Here is a 14,282-nt window from a genome sequence, read left to right as displayed (position 1 = left end):
TCTCATACGCCTACGTTTCGTTCACGATTATAATGGAGCTTTTAGTTATCAGGACGCTTGCGCGTGTCATAGAATAGGGTTGAAGCTTTGAGTTTTAGTATTGGAGAACATCGTTGGTTCACCCAACACCCCAACCCTCTATTTCATTTGCTCTGACCCACTCTAACTTTACGTACTACAATATATCCCTTTCAATTCTTTACTCTCTTTCTCTCATTCTTTATATTTTTATTTACTTTTTTTTCATTATCTTCATCCCTCTACAATACATACTATAATAATAATAATACTCATTTTTTTTATCTCACTAAGCTCACGAGGATTTACTATCACTCGATTTGTACCTCAATGAGTCACATAAAAAAAAACTCGTAATAAAATTACGCACAGTAGTTTTTTTATTATTTTATTTTTTTTTCACCCCGACACAATTAATTTTTTTAATTGACACTTTAACTCATATCAATACCACTGACAGACGTGTAAAAAAAATAAAAATACATTATACTAGTCTAGTGTAATATTTTTTTTACCTCTCAATATTTTGATGAGTTCTTTTTATCTCTGACTAATAATAAAAAAATATATCAGACATAAAAATAAAGCGTCAAAATAAATTTAATAGTCGCAGTACTGAAATAAATGGAGTATATTTACTATAAATATATATATGAATACGCGACTAATCGGCTTACCAATAATTAATCTCCGGATATTTTATATTATTTTTATCAATGACAGCCATGTATTTTTTTTGAGATTATTTTTTTTGACAAAACAGAAGCTTTTACGCGCACATGCAATTGATATTTTGTTTATACTGTCGTAATAAAAAAAAAAAAGATAACGCGAAATAAGGATTACTGACTTCATGATGATAAAAAAGATACTCAAGTACCTTGAAGAAAAAAATTTATATCAACGTAATAATTTTACATAATACATATTATTATTATTTATAAATTAAATTATTATCAATAATTATATAAATTTAATTATTATCTCAGACATAAACTAACTGTTACCCTGATTGAATTTAACGGAATAACCACCGGTTGATGGATCTTTGTCTAATTGAAAATTATTTGTTGATAATCCAAAAGGTTTCAAAATCATGTTCCCGAGGTCCTTGAGCTTACCAAGCATTTCTTCTTTTAATTTTTCGTTCTTTTCTTCAATCAACGGAGGTAATCTCTGTAAATTTAAATAAAAAGAACATAAATAATTATTTTATTTGGTAGAAAATTAAATTTGAATGTCTAACTAAAGTAATTACTCGAACTGCATGTTGTGCTTCGGAGTTCCCGGGATCAAGTTCTATTATTTTTTTGTAATCAGCTAGTGATTGATCTAGATTGTCTGTTTGTTCATACAACTGTGCACGTCTCAAATAAGCTTTGAGATAAGAAGGATTCAGCTCAATAGCTTTGCTGCAGTCTTTTATGGCTGATTCTTTGTCCTGATTCAAAAAAATTTATCATTAAAACTATAATTTACAGTACAGATAAATAATTAAATAAATTTTTCGAATTTAAATTCAAAGTTTAAATCCAGGCAATTATGAAAAATATTAAATGGCGCGGGATAAAACAATTTCAAACTTCATGTGATACCAGTCAATCTCATCCTCGTCTGAAATCATTTTGTTTTATCTTTTGCCACACATTACTATCCTGATAATTATTTTGATTTCAAGGACGGAAATCTACAACCGAAATAAAATGTCAAGTTGACTGCAAAAAGATGGTGCAGCCCCTGATTAAAAACTCCAATTGAATCGAATTTGAAACTCAGTCATATTTTTATCAGAATCAATCGGAATTGCTCGGGAACGTTACAAGTTTCCGATATAATTTGAATCGAACTTTATTGGAAAGTAATAATTTTTTTTTTCCTATCAACTTTTCAATTTCTGAGTTTTCAATCAGGAAAAGAACTGACGGTAACTTGTAATAATTTTGGAATTTAAATTTAGCTTATTCAAATTTTTCTCCTGCAATTTTCTAATTCAATTTACTTTCATATTACGGCTGTAAATTTACGTCAACTTGTAGTTCAAATCGTATTCATATTACAGTCAAAACTTGACGTTAATCTAACCGACAAGTTTTTGAAAATAAAGTGTAGCTATCAGATTAAAAATAATAAAATATTACATCATCTTTTGCTTTTGCTGCTGCTCTATTAGCATACAGAATAGCACGATCCTCTGGATAAGCTAGTGGACAAGTTTGAAGAGCTTGTGTGTATTTTACCATGGCATCATTATAATTAGATGACTTAAATAAATTATTGCCTTCATTTTTCAAAGCTTCAGCTTCAGCTTTCAAGTTCTACGAACAAAAACAAAGCAATCAATTAATTAATTTAACAAGCAAATAATACAACAAAAAAACTAATTACCTCTTTCTCTTCATCTGTTAAATCAATCTCACGATCCTTCAATCTTTCCTCGTCAACGAAATCTTTTTCCGGAGGTTTTGCGCCGCACTTGTCTTCAGAGTCAGAATCGTGATCCTTTGAACCAAGATTTGACTCCGTGTTATCAAGACCAGCTCCTTGATTACTTTTATCATTTTCTTCAGCTCTGATGCATGAAGTTTCTAAATCTTTGGTCAATTCATCAATAATCGCTTCATTTGACGGTATGCTGTCTTTATCTTTATCCATTATTGTTATTATTTATTAAAATGACACGATATTATTGAAGCTCGATAGGTTACGTTGACATGTAAATTATTCAAAAGATTGATTATTTGATTAATTATTTTATTTTTATTTAAACAAATGTCAAATAATTATTTGTAATTAATAAAGTATGGAATTATTAAATTAATGTCAATTAAACTTTATTATATTTGTGCATTTGACATACACATTTAACTTTTCTCACGACTGTCTGTTGACAATTTTTTTTCTTCATCGGTAAAACAGATTTCAAAAAAAAAAATTTATTATCATATAAAAATACTGTATTCAAAAAATTACTCATCATAATTATTAACGAATTTTTCAGCGGGATTTTAAATGAATTTAAAAAATCCCGCTAAAAAAATTCATATTTTTAGAAATTATTTTTGAACGGACGAGTTTAGGAAAAAATAAAATTTAATTGATATATTTGTCATCATATATAAGATTTTCATATTCAAAAAATTACTAATCATAATTATGATAAATAATTCATTAAAAATTTAACGAATTTAAAAACTCCCGCTAAAAAATTCAAATTTCTAAGAACTAGTTCTAGAGGAATTATTTACAAATGGAATAGAGTTGAGGAAAAAATAAAAGTAAATAAATAAATTTTTTGTTTATTTTATTCAACTGTTGAAATCCCAATCTAAAATTTCATTCTGTGTGGATATTGACTACTTCTGAGTCCGAACATTGCTGACAAATAAGTAAACAACATTTTTTTATCAGGGTGTGCCTTAATCGCATTTATGACCATCTTATCCACGATCTTTTGATCAGCCTTACGCTCATCACTGGCTGTGTATTCTACAGCTTTTTTGGTGAAGATATCACCCTCTTCTTTCTTTGCGCGTTTTTCCCGCTTTCTCTTAAAGTAATCGTCGTTATATTTGTCCAAGTTCTGGACAGCACTCATGTCTAAGCGCGTTGATGTTGCAATGACATAATTTTGGCTCACCCTGCGCATGGGGCAAGCGTTGATTAGGAATGGTCCTAGAAAAATAATAATTAAGTAATTAAATTAACAATAACAATTATTACACTTGCAAAACATTTGAGTATTGACTTAATTAAATAAAAAATAAATGTGAAAATTTAAACTTACCAGTAACTAAGAGCAATCCGCTCTTTAACACCTTGAGAAGGACAACTCGCTTGCCCTTGTGTCGACCAGCGAGAAGAATTAAAATAGTTCCAGGAACTAATGATGGACGAACATATCTCGTATGGTCCCGGAAGCACTTCTTAGCATGGTGCACGGTAACTGGATCAACGGTTGGGTAATTCGCCCGGCGTTTCAACAAACGTACGACTCGGGTACCTCCATTCTTATCACCATTGATTTTCTTTTCAATTGTTACTGGTTTCTTGGGTTTCACCTGTAATTTAAAATTACCAATACCTAAATTTATATTCAGATAATACATATGTATATATATTTCTTAAATAAAGACAAGTGAAAATAATTGAACTTACGGTTTTAGGTGTTTTCTTGTCCAAAAATTTATAGATAGCCTTCTTATGGAACTTACGGGTTCGGCTGAATCGGTAAACACCATTACCAAGATCGTAATTCCTGGGTTTTCCAACTTTTTTTGCTGGGGTAGCAGAAGCCGATGGCTTCGCTGGTGTTTTTACTTTAGCGTCTGCCATCTAGAAAAAAATAAGAATAATTATCAATCAATCAGTGTTTACTCACTTAACCATTCTGTCCAACAATAAATGAAGGTTAGGATAATTATGTTAATTAAAACATAAAATGAATTACAGTTAATTATCACAAGTAATAGCTAACGAACAGTGATGACTATTTTAGGAAAAAGTTAAATTAATTTAAATGAAAAATATTCAAATAAACAAAAAAAAAGTCAGTGTCAATCCGACAATCGCGTTGTCGTAAAACCATTGTGCAAATAAATTAGCAATAAAATACAAAAATATTTCAATAATATTGTAGAATAATTACTTATGTTTAATTATAAATAGTTTTTTTTATTTTTATTAATTAATTTAGTCAAGGATTCGTTGGATTATTAAATAAAAATATCACGAGCTTTGCTTACCACGAGTGTACCGATGAAAAGAGAGATCGGACGTACGTTTGGTTATGAAATTACACCAGGTTCAGGACTGACAAAAAATGTAAGTCCCTATAGGTGTCGGTAATAAAGAAATCATGGGAGCGGTAGCGTCTTGTGTATTTCCTAGATAATTTATTTTTCTCTAAAAACTGAAGAATTTCGGAATGTGAATGTAGCAGATGAGACAAAATTTATAAATTTTTAAAAATAAATAAATTATAAAATTAAAAAAAAGCGCGTGATTTTTAAATTATTTAAATACGAATTTTAAAATATTTATTTCATTCATTTATTTAAAAATTTAAAAAAGTAACATTTGTCTGCTACATTCACACTCATGAAGAATTCACTAGTGCCCACTAGTAAATGGTAAATTTTTAAAAAAGAGAGAACGCAATAACAATAAACATTTTTTTTTAACTTAACATCGTGGTAACTCTGACACGACTCCAATATGGCGAATGTGAGGGACAGTGATACGTCGTTGTGGCTTCATAACAAATTGGGAATATCAAACGATAGTTGGACTGGAAGTTCTATTTGTTCTCAATTAAACGCTGAAGTTTTACGTAACATAAAAGAATGTTTTGCTGAGTTACAAACCCAAGTAAAACTTAAATTATTGCTTTCGTTCTTTCACATACCAAGACGCAATGTTGAAGAGGTAAAATTTTTTATCAATAGTTTAGTTTTTTTAAAAATTATTTATGGTAATTTTATTATTTAAATATGTTGTTATTTGTTAATTAATTAATTAATTTAGTAATTAATTTTAATGGCTTAGGTAATAATGCGTAGATAAGTAAATTATGGGGAATAATAATTGCTTTAAAAACATTGACGTTAACGCCATCTACTAGTGGCGGGCTTTTTTTTGATAAATATTAAATGTAGCACAACAACTTTATGTCAAGTATTTATTTTAAAAGGACGAGATAAATTTTATTTAGGTGCAAAGCCAAGTTTTTTTTAAATAAATAAAACGTACAGATGTTGATCCTAGAAGTCATGAGAAATTACTGTGTTTTGAAATTCGGCAACCGGAGTTTTTTTTTATATAAATAAGACTTACAGATGTTGGTTCTAGAAGTCATAGGAAATTTGTCTTCCTTTTCCCGTCCAAAAAAAAGTCGTTTCAATTAAAAAATTATTTCGATGACTTATTTGACATCTATTTGTAATTTACTTTTTGACATCACTTGTGTCAAGTTTTTCAACCAGACATTTTTTCGGTGACTTGGGTTGTAAAAAAAAAATACTACTTAATTTATTTAAATATTATGATTTTTTAAATTTTAGTGGAGAAATGAATTGGAGGAAGTTATCGAAATTGCATCAGTGGACAGTGACTTGTGGGTTTCAATGTTATCCGAAGCGATGAAAACGTTGCCGGCAACTGGATCATTGAATACAGATATATCAGACTTAGATGAACATCGTCCTATATTTGGTGAACTGGTAAACGATCTCAGAAAATTATTAAAAAAACAAAATGACTTGACTATGCTACCATTGGAATGTCATTATCTAAACAAAACAGCTTTGATATCAGTAGTTGGTCAGCAACCAGCGCCAACAAAACATTTCACATTAAAAAGAAAACCTAAAAGTGCAGCACTGAGAGCTGAACTGGTACAGAAGAGTGTCGATGCCGCGAACAACATGAAAAAAAGTACAGCACCAACGGTCCCAGTGCGCAGTCGAGGAATGCCACGAAAAATGACAGACACAACTCCTCTTAAAGGAATTCCAAGTCGAGTACCATCAGGTGGATTCAGATCTCCAGCATTGACACCTTCCTCAATGTACACCAGGACACCTATCAGCAGTAGAATCCGCAAAGACGGTGGTATAAAGCTGCTGGATATAAATGAACAGCCTCTGGGTTACGCGCAGGCTAAAAAACGCAAGCGAATGCTAGAACTCGAAGAGCAACAGAAAAAAGTTGCAGAGGCACAAACTGCAGCGGTGGCTGCAGCAACTCCAGCACCTGCCGAAGCTCCGACAACGCCAGAGTATGCTCAGGGTCTTGCTCCAATAAATCCACCAGCTACTCCAGCTGCCACTACAGCTACCACTCAATCTTACGCACCTCCTACTACTCCAGTCACTGTTCCAGCACCAACTACTCCTACCACCCGTAAGTATTAATTAATTTATTTAAATAATTAATCTTATAATATTAATATTGATATTAATTAATTTTTTTTAGCAACGACTCCAACAATACCAGCAGCACCCAGCACAAGTGTACCCGTACCAGCTCCACCGACAATCGTTACCGCAGAAGCGACTCCAGTCAGCGTACAAACTGTCAGACCCGCGCCAACGGTCACACAAATTCGTATTCAAACTACAGCACAACCTGCCAATGCTACTGCTAATACTAGAAAAGGATTATCACTCACTGTCAGTATTTTTATTGTAATTTTAAGAAGAATAATTGTAATTACTAATAATTAATTATTCAATTACAGCGAGAACAAATGTTGGAAGCACAAGAAATGTTCCGGACAGCAAACAAAGTTACGAGGCCCGAAAAAGCTCTCATATTGGGATTCATGGCTGGAGCGAGAACAAACCCTTGTCCGAAATTAGGTAACATTGTAACCGTGATGTTGTCCGAAAATGTTGAAGACGTGGTACAGCCAGACGGCACAACAGTATCGATGCTCGTTGAAACTCATTTCCAAATGAATTATACCAACGGTGAGTGGAAAAGAATTAAAAAAAATCGACGTGTTGTTACTGAGGATTCCGTGAGTTCAAATACGCCAGCAGCAACTGCCACTGCCGCTTCAAATTAATTTTTTATTTTACCGCTTAAATTTTTTTGAATTAAAAATTCGTACGCGTCGTTTATATTTTTGGCTCCATTTTAAAAAAAGTTTAGAATTTTTTTCCGACTTTCAAATTCGTGGCTTAAGTGCCTGGAATCGTGTCATTACTTTATATATATTTTTAAAAATCTCATTTGATTAAATCGTTTATTAAAACACGAATCCGTTGATATCGAAGGTAGATAGGTAATTAAAATATAATAGTTTAGAAATAGTTTATATTTAAGATTTATAAAGCTGATGATCTTGAAGATGTCGCAATAATTAAAATCTAAATAAATAATTATTGTATTGATAATAATTAATTAATCAATTAATTAATAATACATATGTATATTTATAGTAAATAACAGAATATAAAATATAATACTTAAAATATTATTAGATAAAAGAAAAAAATATATATGTAACTAAATTACCTGATAAATTAGAGTGCAAATAATTAATAAGTATGATGGCAAAATTATAATTGTTTTACTTGTATAAAATTTCGTACTGTAACTTTTCTCATTGGGATCGCGTGTCCCACATTGACGGTGACCTAATGTTTTTTTTCGCTTCGTATGTACATAACCAGGTATTGACAAACTAGGCTCATTTAATTTACCCGTTGATATTAATTTACTGAAATCTATTTCTAAACGATTGGCTATTGGTCCGCGAAAGTGTAATAAAAATTGTATACAAGCTCCATTGTGAAGTATTTTAGTTTTTCTGCTGTCAATAGACAGCATCCATTCGGGAATTCCCATTACCTTTCTTACATCCTCTAAAAATTGAGCGCTGGAATTTAAATAAAAATAATTATTGTAAATTAATTATATTGCAGTTTAAATAATAATTAAAAATTATGGGCTTACACAACGAATCGTGGTGGTCGTCGAATGTTTGCGTACTTAACAATATCGTTATCAGGTTCGATATTAGCACAAGCAAATCTCTGTGACCCAAAATCTTGATCCAAGATGACGATTGATTTCCCTAGAGCGGAAACTGTTCCTTCTAGAGGAAAGTTACCGTCTACAAAAACTTTGCGTTCTAGTCCGATGTTGATGGGCCCAAGACGAGCTGAAAGGTCACCAACATGACAGCGGAATGGTTGATCGGGTCCACATTCTTGTCTGTAAAGTTCTTCCTGCAATTAGAATTTTAATTATTATTATTATTATTATTATTATTATTACGAGCAACCTGTAATCACTACGTGACTGCCCGAGTATTATTGCCGAAGTTATTAAATATGATTTAAATTTGATTGTTTATTGAGATCTTTTCTCTAAAAATTACTCTAGAATCTTGTATATTTTTATCATCATAGAAGACATGGCGTAGGCTAAATTTTTAATAATATAAAGACTTACATTAAGTGGATCAGCTAATTGGGTAAAATAAGGATTCCAAACGTATCCACCAGCGACGCATCGCGTGTCCTTGGTTTTAACGGTGGCATCCACTCCAACGGGATTGACGTAAATCGCCCAGTTGTGATTTCGTGTCTAAAAATATATAAATATATGTTAAGTTGTTCTAACACACTTGTCTAATATATTTTTAATAAACAAATTCCGCGCTTACAATATTCCGATCGCGTTCCCCCGGATGTCGGAGTTTTACTTCAATTATTGTCTCACTCTGGCTGTGATCTTTGTATACCAGCTGTGTCTAAAAATAATTTTTATTATTAATTAAAATTTTAAATAATTAATTGATTACATTTTCAAAATACAAACCATTCTAATGTATCCGTAAGCGTAACCCTGAGGATGATGGAATGACGCGATAGCTCTCAGCTCCCGAGCTTCTGACGGAGCGTATCCTCTCTCAATCGTCGAGCAAGTCCACCTGACGTCTCTATCTTTTTTATGAATCACCAAACTTCTTCCTATGATTCCCTCATACCCAAATAGCGGAAGCATTGTATCGTTGAAAGCACCCGAGTACTTCCTTCTGTTATCAAGTGTCCCAAATTTACCACTTAAATCACCTATCCCATATTGATCCACTGTCCCTTCTCCCGGTTCATTTGTAGATTTATTTACATTTAATGGATTGAAAATCTCATACAGAGACGTTGCTTCGCATGGAAATTCTAGATCCATTTCAATAGGAGTCATGTGAATGTGATAACCGCTTGTTAGACCGTTCAACCCTTCCACCATCACTTCGACATCTGTTACATCATACTCAGTCTGCTGAATAAACTCAAATTTACCTTTGACAGTTGTCTCTTCTCCATTACCGAACCAATCTTTAGCTACTGCCTTTCTTCTGTACACTCGGCTGATTCTGAAGATTAAAAATAAATAAAATAATAATTCCTACAACAAGGTAATTAAATTCTTACATCGTGCAGCCGAGTCTCTCCCCTCGAGCAACTGGTCCATGGTCATCATAAATTACTAAACTTTTACCTAAAATACTATTCGGCCCCGATAGTGGTAATGACATATCAGTTAGAAGTTTACGAGTCAAATGAGGACCGTCACGTTTTCTACCGGCAATATTCAGCATTCCGTGTCTTGTTAAATCACCAAGACGACAGAGAGTTATTTCATTAGTGGAGCAACGCTCCGGATGATTTGAATCCCATTCTATTTTATGAGGATTGTATGGATTGCCAGCGCTTAAACATCGCGCTGTCCAATTATAATAATCACGACCTGGTGGGTTGTCATGAATCATCCATCTTTAAAAAAAAAAATAAGTAAGTTATTAAAATAATTACGATGCTGGTTAACAGACAATTTACAATTTTTGAATTTTTTTTCAATAAAAAATTAGTATATTATACACCAAGGGAGGAAAGTAGTTCTCTTCTTTTATCTGGAAAAATTTAAACTTTCAGATACAGATCTAGAGAAAAATTAGGCAATTATATATTCGGGTTAGAATATTCTACTTTCCTCCCTAGGTGTGTAATATACTGCCTCTGTTTATGGGAAGAATGGCGCATACGCTAATTTTTATCATTCCTCTCATAAAAGAAAAGAACGATTTTTTTCCCTCTAAACAGGGCAAGAATTTAAACTTTCGGCGCGGGTATGGTGAAAATTGAGAAAAAACTATAGGTATAATTTTTAAAAAATAATTAAAAAATTATAAGATGTCGGCTAACTTAAGTATCATAAATAATTAAATGAACACATAAATTCACTCACCTATGATCGGCAGTATTATTAAGCGCGCTGCCATCAGAATGAATTAAATTTTCAATAATAATAGTAGTGTCCATCTCCGGTTCATTTTGAGGCTGTCGAAAGATTATTCTACCAACAATTGGGTACCTAAAGACAGCTTGAGCAGTCAGCATTGGCATCTGTCCAGCGGTTTGAGAAATATGTTGTGATATGGTACCGCAAACCCAAGGAATGATACCTTTATTATCAGTCTCATTATATCTACAATTATTTTAATAAATATTAACATGTAACAACATACTACTATTATTATTCATATATATTTAACATACTTGTACAACACTAGAGATCTGTGCAAAATACTATTAGCTCCAGACAAAGGTAGAAAAGTATCCCAGTACACGCCGTTTAATTTAGCGCTTCCAGGTAAAATGTCATCGTGATGTGAGCCTTCTTTCCTGCCCTCAAGTTTTCCAGACAGATCTCCAATCCCATATTGGTCTTGAGTACCTAGACCAGCTGGCGGTATATTTTTTTCATCAATTTTAGACGGATTGTACATAGACTTGGTACTTTTGCAGTCACTTTTAACTCCGTCGTTGAACACCAAAGGCTGATAAGGCAGCTCGTGAATTTTGTATGCCGCTGTTTTGGTTTCATATCTTAGTCTTGTTTCTAAATCGTTTATTGGAGTGAGAGAAACATTAACCCAGGTTGGATGAAATCGAGTTTCTTGAGTGAACGTCACTTCACCTTTTATTCCACGTGAGTTTATCAGACTCCTAAATAATAAATCCATTAATAATAATAATAATAACAATCATAATGATAGTAAATTTTAAAAAATTTAAATAATAAAATTACTTTGCTATGATAAATTTTTGGTTCTTAATTTTAGCACAAGCAAGAAATGAATCACTGTGAGTTGGATGAAATATAACTAAATAAAGTGAACGATGAGTTCCAAGAAGATCTGCTGGTAATAGAGATATCACTTGATCTTTATAAGCAGACTTTGATTTCTTATTAACGTCAACAGCCACTTTTATTTTACCCAACCGAGAATCAATATCTCCGATAGCTTTCCCAACACCTAGATCATCTGGATCAAAAACTGTCTGAAGAATATCGCAGTCATTTCTTTCTTTTCCCGTATCAAAAATATCCGTGACATAAATTTTCCAATTATGTTCTGTGAAAGCAACACCCTGGAGCTTATGTTCCGAGGTGTGATGTAAGTCAGTATAGATAATAGTGTCTGTGGTTGAATCTCCAGCAGTACCGCCTAGCCATTTAAACCAGACTGTACCCGCAACCGGACCATGGAAACGAGCTTCTGCATTTTTTTCAGCGTTTCTCTCCAAGACGTTTATCGATGTGCAAATAGTGCGAGGAGAGTAAGTGTCTCGCAACACCAATCCCTTGCTCCAGAGACCTTTTTCACCTGTCAAACTTATACTTGGAAGCTCAACAATCATTGACTCGTTTCCTGGCAACGTCAGCGGACCCACCAATTCCGTCAAGTCAATCAATCTGCCAGCAATCAAAAGACATTTGATTATTTATTTATTTTTTTTTTTTTGTAATACAAATTATAATTTCTTACGACTCTCCCAGATGTTGGTCAGCGCATCGGTCCTCAATTTTTGTGTAATCAACTGGAAATCTTGTCACCGACCAGAGCCATTGCTGATCCGGATACTGAAGAGTTGCATGCAATGCCGTCCTAATTTTAATTTTGTCTTCTGATATTTTTTCAAAACGTATTTCTCCATGGAGGCCACCTGATGATATGTAAGCTGCTAGTCGTAGTCCATTTACGCTGCTCACTATTTTATAGACAATTAAAATTAAAATACCAAAGTATAAAAAAAAATAAATTTATTATTTTAAAGTAATTACCAAAAATGAATAATAAAATTAACCACATTTCATATACATTTTAAACTATGTCATTAAACTAACAGCAAAATTAATAACCATGGGGCCTTAGTTGTTTATTTTCTACTGACAACTTTCTCCAACACAAGGGGACTTATGAATCCTGATCATACTTTGTGAGTAGTGGGAGAAGAGAAGGAGCCTTGAAGTGATTCCGTTATTTCTTCAAAACTTTCAATTATTATATATATATATATATATATATATATATATATATATATATATATATATATATATATATATATATGATCCTAAAGTTAAGAGAGAATTAAGAATTTTCGGATTTTTTTCAACAATTCGATTATAAAAAAAATATCCACGCGTGGAAAATTTAAAAAACTACAGGTGTAATTTTTAAAAATATTTTTCCCACTGTGAAAATTGAAAATTTTCAAAAACAGGGAAAGTATTGGTTTCAGTCCGATTTTAAAAAATCGAGTTTTCCCACTAAAAAATTTGAGAAGTGATCGCGACTGTTTATTTATTTAATTCCCTGTAAAATTCACTCTGAAGAGAAGTTTATTTGAATATTGAAATTCTGAATCAGAGTTAATGCGGATTTCAGTAGTCCGTAATCACTCTGAATTCACTCCCAATTTTTTACAGCTCAGTTAAAAAACGGCGGGAAGTTTTCGAGTCAACCGTTTTTCAGATTTTTTAAAATAATTTATCGTTTAAAAAAAAAAATATTAAACGCCGGCTAACTTCAGTATCATACACATATATATTTTGTATGAAGTTATTTTGAATGTCAGTAAATACAAACACATGACAGTCATGTAGTTTAAAATACAAAAATTTCTTTTTTTTTCTTTTTGTTATAATATCTAGTATTTTATAAAAATTATTGTTCCAGTATCTTTTAAAATCATGGTCTTCTTCCTGAGACATGTTGAAACATTTATACATTCCTTGAGATCATTTGTTTTGATGGAAAGCATGTCTAAATTTACCCAGACGACCTACAAGATTATGAACGGTTTCAATGGTTGGGTGGGAAGAGCAGCGTAATGATTTAAAATACTAGATTTATAAATATTTTTTTTTATTTTTTTCAAATAAATATTTTAAAAATTCGCGCTGTTGAATCAACAAATAAATAAACTTATTTACTGTTAAATAATTTATATATAGAAATAATAATAAACGAGCGGTTACTGTAAAACGTCTGAGCAATCGGGAAAATCGTCGACGTAATTCTTCTGAAATGACGAAACGCTCTGGTAAATGCGGCTGCACTAAATGCTCGTAAGTCTTTATAATTAATTATTATTATTTATATTAAGCTCTTGATATTTTAAATATTTGTGTTAATGTACGGTAATAATAGACGGCGTAAACACAAGAAGAAGACGGAGCCAAGTTTGCTGGTAGCGAAGATGGGACAGCAGAAAGAAAATAATCCAACTGCTGATAATTTTATAAGTGAATTGCAATCTAAGGATGATAACAAAGTAGAGAAACTTGATAAAGTCCAGGATAATCATCACCAGAATCAGCATCAGCATCCTGAGGATTTTCGAAAATTGTACTTGGCAATATTTATATTATATATTTTAATCACCTGCGTAACATTTCTGTCGATT

The 14,282-nt window shown here is 32.1% G+C and overlaps 4 protein-coding genes across 5 annotated transcripts; 1 reads left to right on the top strand and 3 right to left on the bottom strand.

Moving 5' to 3' along the window:
- Positions 1-895: 895 nt before the first annotated feature.
- On the bottom strand, positions 896-2,911 carry LOC103570001 (tetratricopeptide repeat protein 1). The gene is made up of 4 exons (XM_008547583.3): positions 2,404-2,911; positions 2,157-2,333; positions 1,277-1,459; positions 896-1,194 (listed from the first exon to the last, which is right to left on the bottom strand). The coding sequence occupies exons 1-4, from the start codon at positions 2,668-2,670 to the stop codon at positions 1,015-1,017; spliced, it is 807 nt and encodes a 268-aa protein (XP_008545805.1). The 5' UTR covers positions 2,671-2,911; the 3' UTR covers positions 896-1,014.
- A 391-nt stretch (positions 2,912-3,302) lies between these two features.
- Positions 3,303-4,856, bottom strand: LOC103570002 (60S ribosomal protein L6). 2 transcript variants are annotated; one of them, XM_008547584.2, is made up of 4 exons: positions 4,761-4,856; positions 4,174-4,350; positions 3,803-4,076; positions 3,303-3,690 (listed from the first exon to the last, which is right to left on the bottom strand). In XM_008547584.2, the coding sequence occupies exons 2-4, from the start codon at positions 4,348-4,350 to the stop codon at positions 3,344-3,346; spliced, it is 798 nt and encodes a 265-aa protein (XP_008545806.1). In that variant the 5' UTR covers positions 4,761-4,856; the 3' UTR covers positions 3,303-3,343. The 2 variants fall into 2 exon arrangements, with proteins under 2 accessions (XP_008545806.1, XP_053598231.1); XM_053742256.1 differs by lacking the exon at positions 4,761-4,856 and adding an exon at positions 4,664-4,742.
- A 157-nt stretch (positions 4,857-5,013) lies between these two features.
- Positions 5,014-7,882, top strand: LOC106693081 (negative elongation factor A). Its single transcript, XM_014441989.2, has 4 exons — positions 5,014-5,442; positions 6,078-6,918; positions 6,991-7,187; positions 7,256-7,882. Exons 1-4 carry the CDS (start codon positions 5,233-5,235, stop codon positions 7,583-7,585), a joined length of 1,578 nt encoding a protein of 525 aa, XP_014297475.2. The 5' UTR covers positions 5,014-5,232; the 3' UTR covers positions 7,586-7,882.
- A 138-nt stretch (positions 7,883-8,020) lies between these two features.
- LOC103570004 (uncharacterized) lies at positions 8,021-12,768 on the bottom strand. Its single transcript, XM_008547587.2, has 11 exons — positions 12,658-12,768; positions 12,362-12,584; positions 11,620-12,288; positions 11,088-11,537; positions 10,777-11,016; positions 9,963-10,304; positions 9,349-9,904; positions 9,194-9,280; positions 8,980-9,114; positions 8,479-8,753; positions 8,021-8,401 (listed from the first exon to the last, which is right to left on the bottom strand). The coding sequence occupies exons 1-11, from the start codon at positions 12,683-12,685 to the stop codon at positions 8,029-8,031; spliced, it is 3,378 nt and encodes a 1,125-aa protein (XP_008545809.1). The 5' UTR covers positions 12,686-12,768; the 3' UTR covers positions 8,021-8,028.
- Between the last annotated feature and the right edge of the window lie 1,514 nt (positions 12,769-14,282).

This window comes from Microplitis demolitor, chromosome 10 (genome assembly GCF_026212275.2).
Source record: "Microplitis demolitor isolate Queensland-Clemson2020A chromosome 10, iyMicDemo2.1a, whole genome shotgun sequence".
NCBI classification, from domain to species: domain Eukaryota; kingdom Metazoa; phylum Arthropoda; class Insecta; order Hymenoptera; family Braconidae; genus Microplitis; species Microplitis demolitor.
Note: the sequence above shows the minus strand (reverse complement) of the source record. Positions and strands in the feature narration are given on the sequence as shown.